This window comes from Nematolebias whitei, chromosome 8 (assembly GCF_014905685.2).
Source record: "Nematolebias whitei isolate Nwh7 chromosome 8, NemWhi1, whole genome shotgun sequence".
Classification (NCBI taxonomy): Eukaryota; Metazoa; Chordata; class Actinopteri; order Cyprinodontiformes; family Rivulidae; genus Nematolebias; species Nematolebias whitei.
The window spans coordinates 19,081,004-19,095,157 of record NC_056505.1 but is presented as its reverse complement, the minus strand read 5'-3'; the positions used below and the strand labels follow the sequence as shown (position 1 = coordinate 19,095,157).

Below are 14,154 nucleotides of genomic sequence, written 5' to 3'. Positions count from 1 at the left end.
ACATCTCAAATCCCATGCTCCACTATTGACATGCAACCCTTCTGGATAGGGCAGCAGCCATAGGAGATGTTGAAGATTAAAGTAAAAGTACACAAGCCCCCCCCCCAAAAAAACAAAAAAAAAAAACAAACTGACAATAAGCAGTCTCAGATTAAAAAAACAAACAAAACAAAACAAAAAAAACAGTGTGTAGTGTGCAACAGGTCATTTATTGTAGAGAATCTGTGATTCACAAACTAACACCTAATTTCCTTCTGTCGGAGCAACAAGAACACCTTCAGGTTCAAGTTCACAAGCTTGCAGCATCCCATTCACAAGCCTTTAAAATGTCCCAAATTATAGGCAGTATAAGGGCAACGTGACATTCTAGGCAAATGGTAACACCACACAAGATATAATTTGAAGAAATCTTCAGCCCAAATGTGCTGTTCATCTTAATATTTCTGCAGTCAGTCTTCCTTGTGAAAGAGTTTGATAGGCTGCCGTTCTTGCACTGTACCGATTCCAGCAAAATAGTCTTAACTTATGCTGCATAGGGGTGCACCGATTGGAGTTTTCTGGCCGATCACCGATCTCGAAAAAGTCTGACCTGCCGATTCCGATTTTGTTTTATAAGCGACACTGTCAGGCGTTATAAGGTCACACTGCACCTTCAATTTTCCAATATTATTTTATTGAAAAACATACCCTTGAACAATATTCTAGAAACAATACAAACTTGTTTTAACTGGCCATGAGGTAAGAGCTCAAATATAAATGAAGTTCAGACAATTGTTGTTAAAACAAACAAAAAAAAAAAAAAAGGTAAAATCGGTTTCTCATGCAAGTATCGGCTGATTTCCCCAAATTAAGGAAATTGGGGCCAATAAATCGGTGCACCCCTAATGCTGCATCTTAAAAACAGAAGTTAAATAAATTTGCTCCTTTCTCTGTATTGACTACAAACTGGAACAAGTTCTAGGATGTTTCAATAATCGTCAGAAATAGCTGGACTAACGACGCACCATTTCTACTTTGTTTAGCATTTTATTTTCTATGTTGTAAATCAACACGATTTAAAATTTAGTCCCTTCTTGAGGATGGAAATTATTATGGTGAATAATCATTAATGAAAGCTTAAACAACTAATTATTGTTTAAATCTAACCTATATAAGTAAAACCCCTTAACATTATCCTGTGAAAATGTAAGAACCCAGATAAATAACCCTACACTGAAGGTTGAGGTTTTCTTAGCCATTTTGTAAAAAGAGGAATTACAGTGTGAGAGTGAGTGATGTATTAACTGGCTCCTTAGGCTATTATCTGCAATGCAGTGTTTTATTAAGCCAGAGACGCTGAAACACATGACTTGTGGCAAGAAAAATGTGTTTCTTGAGTGCTAGTTTGTGTTTAGTTTGGTAAGTGAGCTGCTATGAACTGTCAAACTAAAAACAAACAAATCTGCACAAACACTTTACGGCCAAGCATGAGAAGCCTTCTTCCCAGCTTGACGTAGTTTGTGCGTGGCCTCAAGTGTCATGGAGAGCTGAGGTCAATCCTCCACTGTTACTCTTCTGAACCACCAGGAGAGGTAGTCACAGAGCTGAAACACTTGGTATGTGCAAGGGTAAGTTGCAATTGCAAGTCCAAGGAAGCGGTGATGATAGAAGGTCTGTCTGACTGGCCAATTACAAGAACTGGTGGTTCAACTGGTGATTTATCAAATGTCAAAAGGCAATTTAAAGAGGGGCCATATCACACAGTTATGCGAGTAAAAGAGAAAAATGTAAAGTCAGGTTTCCTAGAACATACTCTAAAATGAACTATAAGGAAAATGCTCCAAAAAACGGACAAATTAAGAGTTTTAGTACTTCAGTCCTGTTGTATAATGCCTAAAGGATTTTACTGACGATTTAATAAAAACTCAAGAACTTATGTCAAATCAAAAACAAAATATTTGTTTAATTATTCTGCATCTATCATCAAATATATACAGTGCCTTGCGAAAGTACTCAGCCCCCTTGAACTTTTCAACCTTTTGCCACATTTCAGGCTTCAAACATAAAGATATAAAATTTTAATTTTTTGTGAAGAATCAACAACAAGTGTGACACAATCGTGAAGTGGAATGAAATTTATTGGATGTGTCAAACTTTTTTAACAAATAAAAAACTGAAAAGTGGGGCGTGCAATATTATTCGACCCCCTTGCGTTAATACTTTGTAGCGCCGCCTTTTGCTGCAGTTCCAGCTTCAAGTCTCTTGGGGTTTGTCTCTATCAGTTTTGCACATGGAGACACTGAACTTTTTGCCCATTCTTTCTTGCAAAACAGCTCGAGCTCAGTGAGGTTGGATGGAGAGCGTTTGTGAACAGCAGTCTTCAGCTCTTTCCACAGATTCTCGATTGGATTCAGGTCTGGACTTTGACTTGGCCATTCCAACACCTGGATACGTTTATTTGTGAACCATTCCATTGTAGATTTGGCTTTATGTTTTGGATCATTGTCTTGTTGGAAGATAAATCTCTGTCCCAGTCTCAGGTCTCTTGCAGACTCAAACAGGTTTTCTTCCAGAATGGTCCTGTATTTGGCCCCATCCATCTTCCCATCAATTCTGACCATCTTCCCTGTCCCTGCTGACAAAAAGCAGGCCCAAACCATGATGCTGCCACCACCATGTTTGACAGTGGGGATGGTGTGTTCAGGGTGCGTTGCTGTGTTGCTTTTACGCCAAACATATCGTTTTGCATTGTGGCCAAACAGTTCGATTTTGGTTTCATCTGACCAGAGCACCTTCTTCCACATGTTTGGTGTGTCTCCCAGGTGCTTGTGACAAACTTTAAACAACACTTTTTATGGATATCTTTGAGAAATGGCTTTCTTCTTGCCACTCTTCCATAAAGGCCAGATTTGTGCAGTGCATGACTGATTGTTTGTTGTCCTATGGACAGACTCTCCCACCTCAGCTGTAGATCTCAGCAGTTCATCCAGAGTGATCATGGGCCTCTTGGCTGCATCTCTGATCAGTCTTCTCCTTGTTCGAGATGAAAGTTTAGAGGGACGGCCGGGTCTTGGTAGATTTGCAGTTGTCTGATACTCCTTCCATTTCAATATGATTGCTTGCTCAGTGCTCCTTGGGATGTTTAAAGCTTGGGAAATCTTTTTGTATCCAAATCCGGCTTTAAACTTCTCCACTACAGTACCTCGGACCTGCCTGGTGTGTTCCTTGGTCTTCATGATGCTCTGTGCACTTTGAACAGAACCCTGAGACTATCACAGAGCAGGTGCATTTATACAGAGACTTGATTACACACAGGTGGATTCTATTTATCATCATCAGTCTTTTGGGACAACATTGGATCATTCATAGATCCTCACTGAACTTCTGGAGTGAGTTTGCTGCACTGAAAGTAAAGGGGCCCAATAATATTTCACGCCCCACTTTTCAGTTTTTTATTTGTTAAAAAATTTTGACACATCCAATAAATTTCATTCCACTTCACAATTGTGTCCCACTTGTTGATTCTTCACAAAAAATTAATTTTTTTTATCTTTATGTTTGAAGCCTGAAATGTGGCAAAAGGTTGAAAAGTTCAAGGGGACCGTATACTTTCTCAAGGCACTGTACATCAGCTTTGCCTCAGTCATCATCACTTCCTTGACCACAGCTGATGGAGCTCAACTGAGTAAACACTCATGACCCCACCACCCTATGTATGGAAACAGTTAATGGCATGCTGATTATAGCAAAGTCTTTTTCCTCTTTCTAGCCCTGTTGTCACAAGTTATTGAAAAAATATATTTTCTTTGGATTGGTGCATTTTTACACTTGTCATTAGTGTGGTGCTTGTTTTGTACTTTTGCCTTCCATTATCTAAAATCCACACAAGTTAGAAGGGTCAAAAATGCACTGAACAGAAAATAATCATGACATGTTCTTGTGTGATTTACAATAGAACGAGACGGGGTTGTTTCTGTTCTGGTCCCTTTCTGGTTGGACATAGTGAGAAGTTCTCCTAAAATGCTGGTTCTTCAAACCAGAAACAACATATACAGAACAGTCAACTGCTTCTAGAGCTCTGCTAAAACCTCTCTCCAAAATAAATCTGGATTGCTTGATTATGAGTTGACCTTATCTGATCATTTATTTACTACAAGGTAGCAGAGAAAGAGAAAAATATTAGTGTGTGTTCACCTTTAGAGGTTGCTGAGTTAATATTTACATAAATGCAGTGACTCAGGATTAACCTGGGTTTGACGTTTAGGCTTGAATTCTAAAGATCGGTGTCACATTTGAAGCAAAGATGGCAAGACTGGAAATCTGACAATACATTTTAATCAGAACAAAAGAAAAAATGGAAAAAGGAGTCACTCTGGGTTTGTGTATAAAACCAGTCAACTCTTATAAGCTACATTATTTATTCATTAGCTATCTTTATTTAACCAGGTAAATCCCATTGAGAGACAGATCTCTGTTGAAAGGGAGGCCTGGACATGCTTCTTCAGTCCCTACATTTGTCACAGTATCACTGTGTTATCCAGAGATGCCGGCTGTATTATAAGAGAGGAAGAAATCAGTTTCCACTTAAGATTTTAGCTGTACCTCAAACGAAGCATTACCACCAGAGTACCATTTTACTTCAGCTTTTTCTATACTGCAAAATGCTTCTCAAAATGCAAATTTATCTTTCATGCATCACAGGGCTTTTGTTTAAAGCCCGGTCAAAGGCTAGATCCAATATTGCAAAACTCAGATTCCATTCATTTCATCAACAGCTGGGACACCGCTTTAAACAATTTATAAAAATAGCACATCACAAACACACACACACAAAAAAGAAATCATAAATTTTTTTTGTTGGCTGCATTTAAAATGAATTATTTTTTCATTATTTCTGCAGAGGTCAGTGATCACTTGCATCATGGCAACTACCCCAGTCTACATTATTAAATAAGTTTATGGTTCTGATAAAGATGCACAATCTACATATCAAAGTTCATGCGCAATAATCCAGGGGAAAAAAAAATCCAACAAAGTTATTAAGTCAGGTCCTCTGAACGGTTTCTTTTAGTTGAAACGTTTCATCTTTCATCCAAAAGACTTCAGCAGTCCGAGGAGCCAAAACAAACAGTTTTATAAATCGTACCTTCACATAGTGGGCAAACCAGTTTGATGGTACTAAGATGGCCCTCAGGAGTCTGCCCTCTCCCCCGCCAACTCGTCTGAGGCAGCCATGGCCAAAGTGGTTCAAAACATCAAAGTTCACGCTCAACCTGACTTAACTGTATGGATTTTTTTAAACCTGGGTTATTGAGCATGAACTTTGATATTTTGAACCACTTTGGCCTTGGCTGCCTCAGAGGAGTTTGCGAGGAAGAGGGCGGACTCCAGAGACCATCTTATCACCATCAAACTAGTTGACTCACTATGTGAAGCTGTCATTTATAAAACAGAGTTTGTTGTGGCTCCTTGGACTGATGAAGTCTTTTAGATGAAGGATGAAACATTTCAACAAAAATAAACCAACCAGAGGACCTGACAACTTTGTTGCACAATCTACATACTTGTTTTTTTACCATGTACAGATGGTACATGTACTCTTTAGCTTTTCACTAAAGAAAAGCTTCTTGAGTGATTAAAAAAACAAGGAATATAGTCATGAACCCACAGGTTTATGTTCTTTACAGTTTCAGGAGCATATTTAAAACACTGGTTTTTGTACATAAGCTTGTAAACTACATGGTTTGTGTTAAGGGTGGCTTTTTGAGATTTATAGATTTTGTGCTGAAAAAATGGATCTCTCATGTCTATTGCATTAACCTGACCATGAGATAGAACAAAATATAACTTTACCCATTTCACCATAAAGAAAAATCTATGTAAAATCAACACACAACTTAGACCACAAACTCTTAGCTAAATACTCTACAACGTCAGCGATAAGTTGTTCATGTTTGCAGACCAGGAATTTAACTAGATTGAGCCGTTTAAATTAAATAATGGGAACAGAACATAGTGAACTTCACTTTTTCTCTGGTTGTTGAGTCTGTTGGTATACTTTTGTTTAGTTTCATTGTGTGATTCAAGGGAATTTTAAATCTACTCAAGAGGGTCAATGGAGAGCAGCTTTACAACTGTATACTTCTCATTATACCTGTATATGAGCATAAACTAAATCAATGATAGTTTATGAACACCTTTTATAATTCTCCATTTCCTGTTGTACTATTTAGCTGCATTTATGTATGAACCATGTGACATCTATAGGTATTCTGCTCACAACAGCAACCATGTGTATGTTAAAGGTTTGCTAGGTGTCGAGGTGGACTTTGTTTAGTCAAGGCCATGACAAAGTTCCCACAGCTTTCATCTGTCTGATAAAAACTGCTGACAGTGATCGCAAAGATCAACCTTTATATAAATGTTTCTAATGGACAATCATTTAAAATTTTAGTCTGAACTGCACAAAAGAGAACAATAAACATGCAATACCACAATGGTTTGCAGCTGCACAACAGAAATTCAGTCAGTTTAGTCACGCTAAAAAAAAAGCAAATAAGTCAGATGTGTAGGTCTTCCTCGTGCTTTGAATTTCTCAAATTTTGTCAACATCAAGGTCAATGTTCTTTATTATCATTCACACCTCATGTGGTACATGTGGTGGAACGAAATTGCGTACACAGGGTCCCAGTTACATACACCAAAAGTATAAATTATAAAAGAAAAACAGTAATAAGAGCTAACATATGAACTAAGAAATACGCTAAACTAAGAATACGCTAAACACTTAATAGTGCAAAAACAATAATACGCCGAACAACAGCAAGAACATAGGTCTGTGTGAGCAGATGAGTATGAATGAATACAGCAGCATAAAAAAAAAAATCAGCAGCACATAATCAAGTGGCATTAGTGATTCTTTTTTTCCACAGTGATGATCCTGATTAGGGATTTATGAGTCCAACAGCTTCAGGGTAGAAGCTGTTCCTCAATCTAATGGTTCTGCACTTAATGTTCCGCAACCTGCTGCCCGAGGGGAGCGGGGTAAAAAGTGTGTGTGCTGGGTGAGTGGGGTCCTTCAGGTGGCCCTCTTCCTGCATTTAGAGGTGTAGATGTCTGTGATGGTGGGGAGGCAGACTCGGCAACAGTCTTCTGTGCAGCCTTCACCACTCTCTGCAAAGCTTTTCTTTCTGCAGCTGTGCAGCCTCCATGCCACAAATTGATGCTGGAGCACAGGATGCTCTCCACTGCACACCTGTAGAAGGAGATGAGGACTGAGCCTCCCAGACCAGCTCGTCTCAGCCGCCTGAAGAAGTACAGTCTCTGATGAGCTTTCTAGATCAGGCTGGTGGTGTTGTTGCCCCAGCTGAGGTTGTCGTTCAGGTGCACACCCAAGTACTTGTAGCTGGAGACCACTTCCACTGCAGATCTTCTTATAATGGGGGGGGGGGGGGGATGTTCTGTCTGAAATCCACAACCATCTCCTTTGTCTTCTTCTCAATGACATGAACATTGACATGAAGGTTGTTCTTCCTGAACTAGCTCTGTTCCTGTCTGTAGCTGGACTCGTTTGTGATGCATCCAACCACCGCTGTATCGTCTGCAAACTTTACAATATGACAGCCTAGTAGAAGGGTAGGTGCGCTGTCATACGTGAGGAGAGTGAACAGGAGAGGGCTCAGCACACAGCCCTGAGGGGAGCCACTCTGCTGATTGATTCTTGTGGTATGCGTACTGCTGATATTGATAGTAGCTTTGATGTGGGTAATGACTAGTCTTTAAAAGCATTTAGCAACTATCGGAGTGAGGGTTACTGGCCGATAGTCATTCAGACTAGTCACTGCAGAGCTCTTTGGAACTGGGATGAAGGTGGCAGTCTTCAGGCAGGTGGGAACAGTTGCCAAAGTGAGGGAGGAGTTAAAAGATGCCAGTCAGTGCATCGCAGAGCTCATCGGCACAGTCTTTCAGTACCTTCCCCGGGATGTTGTATACACAAATGTGTACACGCATATAAAAGAATGCAGACAACAAAAGTGAGCTCAATTCTTCTCTAAAGGACTGGCACCAGGCTGTGTCACTTGTGCAATGGAGCGGTTTTAAAATGATGTTAACAGAGGTTGACAAATCTGATAATTATTCATATTTAGTACACAAGACTGTGAAAAGCTTCAGGCATCAGTGAGAATTCATGAAGGTGTATTCAGATGTACATTGACTATGTCAGTTATTGCAACCACAAAACAAAAAGCTCAGCTTCACTGTCACGCCACCCATTTGTGGTTTTAGAGGCTAGCATAAAAATCCTGCCTCTTATCTGGACTACCCTAAATAACATCCAATTAAATTGAATTAGGATGCCTTCTAAATTAATGCAATAATGGGACATTTATTTAGAAGAGGAAACCATAAATCCCGATTTCTGATTGGAAAAAATAAAACAGTGATAAATCAGTTACCACATTAAACATTGAGCAATGTACTAGTTGAGGACTATCAGCTCATTTCTTTCTGTAATTAAATAAAGCATGCCTTCTGAACAAAAAGAAAAAAAAGAAAAGATTTCACAATTCCAAGGAACGGGGAAAGCAAACAAACTTGAAATTGAAGTAGGAAGGATAAAACTGGATTTTTGGAAGACTGGATTTTTTTTCTCCAACTTTGTGTGACATTGTCAACAGCACATCTGAATCACTAAACGGAAGCTCTTCAAAACAGGCAGCTCAATGACTTTAGACACAAATATACACTCAACTGCAGTTTTTTATACAGTCCTTTGATAACAACATAAAATGCATAATTATTTAGTGACGAGCATTACGTCATCATCTGAGGGTGACCCAATGAAAATACCAGTTACACTAAATAAAATAACTTGATTTCACCTAAATCTTGATTTTAAATACAGAAGAAAAAAAAACCCTCATAACACTTGTTTGACAATGAAAGAAAAGTTGTACGTTGTATTTTGATCTTGATTGACAGTTTATGTGTATACACTTTTAAAATAGTATTTGTTGATAATCTTCATTTCAGCCATGAGTAACATCTGATGCACCAAATGATGAACTTTACAATGCTCTCTTATCTATAAGAGTGGCACAATGTTACTAAAGCAAGCAATTATGACATTATGGTTGAATATTGCAGTGAAATTACTGGTCATGAAAAACATTTTCCTCACTCCTCTTTTTTTCTTTAGTCATTGTGATGCTCACACTACGGACTTTAACATTTAGACCACCATCATCCAAAGGAGCTGTGCATTTAAAGGGTTCATCTGAAGGCTAAATATATTATTCACAGGCAGTTTGGGTCTGCGATTTACAGCGATCTTTTACAATACTGGCATCCCTGATAAACTGCTGACATATTGTGCATCCTCAAACTTCATTCTGTTGCATGTGCTTTAACATTTTCAGATTCTGCACACACAAAGCAATGAATGACTCGCAAACAATAAGTGATGGACATTAACTTTACTGGAAAAGTTTGTGCTCAAGTCCCACAGGAGACAAGGCAATTAGTGAGTTTGAAAACCCACAATGCACTTGTGAAATATGGGTTATTGGAATAAAATAAGAGCATTGCGCACACACACAACTTCCTCTGGTTAACTCAATCACTTGAAATAGAGGGGCTTGTGGGAGAAAAAACAAACAAACACAAAAACACAGTTTCTTCAAGAATTCTCAGCTGATGTACTAAATGGACTCTAAAAGAAAACTGTAACTTAGCTCCAATTGCTTTAGCAGTTCAGATGCGTCTGCCACTGAGAGTACAAATGTTACTTTAAACAAGAATACAATCGGTCTGCAGTTCGTTTTACACTTCCTTTTAAAATAAAAATAGTGAGCATTGAAAAAAAAACGCAACATATTGGTGTTTAAGAGATCCTTTTGTTGCCAATCCTATTATAATTTACCTTTGTTATTTTGTATGTGACTGACTGTTTAGGTTATATAATGAGCAAATTATTGGGGCTTATGAGCTTAAGGGGCACTGATGATAGAAATATTTATCATGTATACTTAACAACGGCTAGTTCTTTCAAATCCTGCTGAGTAAGAAAAAAGTTTTGTGAGCTCAATCAACCAGGTAGATTATTTTTATTAGTTTGTGCTACGAGGAAGGTAAAGTAGAAAAATTCCCTGGTCGTTCTAAAACACCCATCCAACAGCAAAACTGAGATCCGATTGTCCGTCTGTCTTTACATCATTCCCTTTATGTCTTTTCTAAGGAACAGAGCAAAAGGGGCTTTGGCAGATATTTTGCAATCTGAGAGAAAAAAGAATACCAAATCCTTGCAATGATAAATTACATATACACCAGTATAGATACATTTAAGTATAAAACAGGCGTTAAACTAATTTTCACAAGGGGGCCAAAATGAAAAATCTGATTCTAAAACAAATTTAACATGTTTCCAAATTATAGATATATTTGTAGACTAGTTAGTTTAAGTCCTTTAAAGTCTCAGGGCTGAATAAAGTTGTGATACACGGGAAGAAAAGCCCCAATAGTTTGTGTACAATTGAGAGGTCCTGAACCCATCTCCATATCTGTCACTGTGAAAGTTCCTGGTCCACTTGGTGGGTGAAAACACTTTGGAATTCAACAGGGGTTTGCGTGATTGTCAAACTGGTGAGTTAGAACAAAGACAAAGGTTCTGAGCAGATATTGACTTTCAGCACAGTACAAAATTATATCAACTACCCTGCAAATGTGGTGGTAAGATTCTATTATCTTAACAGTGGCTACTGCCACTCCATGCCACCCCCTAGGACCACCACTGTCTCTGCTGCTGCTTTGAAGGATTTTAGGAAGTTTGAGAAAGATTAAAATGAACGTAGCGGTAACATAACGGTTAACAACGGATGTGTAGCCAGAAACCTACAGATCGTTACGAAGCACGGAAAGATTTTTTTCTACAAGGCTTTGATCTAATCATTGCCAGAGTTTGGTGTCAAGCTGCAAAACCGTTTTGATTACACCCAATAAAATGCAGACTTTGGCCCAGCTGACATTTGTCACACTCAGAATTGGATGGACCTTTCAGGCCTTGATGCACAGGTTGCAGTCAGGCCAGTAAACGCATGAGCTGTTAAAAAGCAGCAGCATGGACCATAGAGAGTGACAAGCATTTGTTTAGTGGAGTAACTGACCAGTTATTCAAATCAGGTGGCTTTATAACACAGGAAGCCACCAGGCCTCAAATCAATCTGCTCCATGTGCGCCCAATCTGTGCACAGAACACCCCAACTTCACCCAGACCCCCACCCCCTTCAGGACAAGGTGTTGTTTATGTCAGGAATGTGACCCCCCCCCCTTCCTCCTCCTTCCCAGCAACTTACCGAGAAGCAACAGTTTCAGCTCCCGGCGTGCGTCCCTCTTATCCCGGCGGAGCTGCCTCTCGATCTCGTCGTTGATCCTCCGGGCTTCCTTCGCCTCCTCACTGAGGCAGCACGCCATTATGGATTCCAGAGTCATTCTCGATACTTTTCTTCTTTTTTTTAAAAACACTCACACCGCTTTCTCCCCTCTTACTGAGTCATCCAGATTTTCCTCACTCGTCGAGGAGAAAAGCAGAGGCCTGAATGTCAAACAGCGTCCTCCCGCAGGCCTGCTGCTCTGGCTGAAAACACGCCGGACGCCCTTAAAAACAGTCAACCGGCTCCGAACTGGCCAAGAAGGGATTATTAGATATTAGATGAATTAATGGCCCCCCTCCTCGCTCTGCCCCGTGTCTCGGGCCTTTTGTAAAACGAAACAAGTCGGTTTAAACGCTGCTTTTCCGTCTCAAAAAGATCAACAGATCCTCCACGAACTGCTCACTGAGGGAACTCGTTCAGGCATTGTGTGTGTATATATATATTTTTTTTAAGTCCTCCTGGTTGATACGTTTATATATATATGTATATATTTTTTTTTATTTCCCCGACCACTAAAAATACCTCGTCTTCATGTCGGAGAGGAGCGAGGAAAAGCCGCGAACCGACGCCGTCCGTTTGTTTTCCAACGGCTCCACTCCCGGGCGTGGTGAGGCAGAATATGGCGGACTTTCACTCCAACCCTAGGCTGTGGGACACCGCACGCTGTTCCCTCCGCGGCAGCTCGGCGAAGCCCATAACGTTCCCCAGTGAAACGGTGTGAACGCCTCAGCTCGAGTTAAATAAACAGAAAACCAAGGCGCTCATGTCCGCGGCGGGGTGAGGAGTGAACGAGCGTCGCCGCGTTGTCGTCTTCGCTTTTCCTCTGCTCCTCCGGCGGCCAGTCTTCTCCCTTTTCCTCAGTTTTCATGTATTTTGGTCAGAGTCCATCCACTCCCCCGCTGGCTGGAGTGACGTCACTCTCCCATCGAGCAGGGGTGTGTGTTGGGGGGGTGTCACGTCAAAGTATGTACCCCCACCAACCTGTGGAGTAAAAAATATATGAATGGAGGACGTTGAACCCTCAGTTCAATGGAGGAGGTCATGGAGGACAGTTCCACCAAAACTCCATAGAGTTTGTGGGCGTCACAGTATGGGCTTCCATTGTTGAGTTCATATTGGGTTTAAACAGTTAACATAGAATCAGTGGTGTAGTCTGCATTTTTGTAGCCGCGGTAAAGTTCGTTTTGCGTTGGACACCGTTGAAGCCACGGAGCGCCAATGTCCAACATAAACTAACTTCACCATCGGTCTGTCTGTATACTGTGCAAGTACACTGGTTAGTACAAAGCTGTCAATGTATTTTTGTTTTTAAGCACATTGAACAATTCCACATTTCTCTGATGCTTATATTTGAATACATGTACAACAAACTTTGTACAACTGTTGGCTTTGCATTAAAAACATGTTATAGAATGTATAAAACAGTATCAAAGAAAACATGTTCATGTATTAAGTAGTCAATACAGAAGTACTAATTATACTATATACTATATTATATTTATAATCAGGTCCCTCTTGTAAATGAGTCCCAGAGGTTAAATGGGATTAACCTGTCTAAATAAAGGTTGAATGAAAAAAAAAAATGCAATAATTTGCTGGATAAGCGAATGTAATAAACAAGCGCTGCATAGCGATAGATTGTTACGGAAGCGTTTACCTGCTGTTTAACGTATCAATGATACGTGTCTAATGATATGTCATGTACCATTGGGCACTTTTAAAGAGGTATACTGAAATTCTTAAGCTTTTCTAACAGGTATAATCGGTATACCCGCGTATCATGTAGACTTCACCACTGCATAGAATAACATCTTTGTTACATTGTGTTAACTTTGAAAGTTTGTGAGCTGAGACAAAGAATATTTGTAAAATATGTCTGTGAATACCCAAGGGAATAGATGAATCTTATTTTAACAGTTTCAAACACAAAACATAGGAATGATGTTTGTCAAAGTGAGGTGAGCTCTTTCTGATGTGAGGTGTTTCCCTGCACCCATCATCCTCACTGTGAAGCATGGCAGTGGCAGCATCATGGCTGAGCCTTGGCAGCCAGTCCTAGAAGGTGCATGAAGGTAGAGGACAGTGGTGGGCACAGCTAGCCAAAACGTTAGCTTTGCTAAACCATTTTCTACTAATTAAGATATTAGCTTTTTTGTTCCACCACATGTACCACATGTGGTGCGAATGACAAATACAGAAACTCTAACACGTTTAAATAACCTATGTTCAATAACTGAGCGTTTATATATTTATGTTGTTTAGTTTCACATTTTAGCAAAATTTGATATAGTATTTTAATATCTGGAGTGCACAATATTTAACTTCCTTTGTCAAGTGTTGCTGCTGTTTATTTGTCATTTGCGCAGATTTAGCTTTTGTTTCTTTGAGTTGCCGGTTCCTGTGAAGATGCTGCTGAAGTCGTCCTGCCACTCCCTGTAAACAACCCCAGCTGCATCACATCTACAGACCAGTCTAATTAGGCTGTACTATGTTGCATGGTAGCAGAGGGAGAAGTTAAATATTGTAGTTTGATTTGTTTTGGGTTTTTTACATCTTTGACTAGGTAAAATTTGTTGTTGTAACAAATTTTTTTCTTCGGTTACCATTTAGCACTACTTTGAGCAGTTATTTTTTATTGCTAACACTACTTGTAATTTAGTCTAATTTAGTTCCCCCACTTGTTGTGTCAGAATGGTCTGATCAGCCACTTTATAAGTTTCCCTCTGTCAGTTAGTGTTTTAGTTTC

At 39.7% G+C, this 14,154-nt stretch overlaps 1 protein-coding gene across 1 annotated transcript in view; it reads right to left on the bottom strand.

Moving 5' to 3' along the window:
- Window positions 1-12,385, bottom strand: part of LOC119413945 (guanine nucleotide-binding protein G(q) subunit alpha) — a 22,703-nt gene extending 10,318 nt beyond the window's left edge. Inside the window, exon 1 of the mRNA XM_037681017.1 lies at window positions 11,331-12,385. Coding sequence (XP_037536945.1) covers window positions 11,331-11,466 — 136 coding nt within the window. The 5' untranslated portion in view covers window positions 11,467-12,385. The remainder of the gene's footprint in view (window positions 1-11,330) is intronic.
- Between the last annotated feature and the right edge of the window lie 1,769 nt (window positions 12,386-14,154).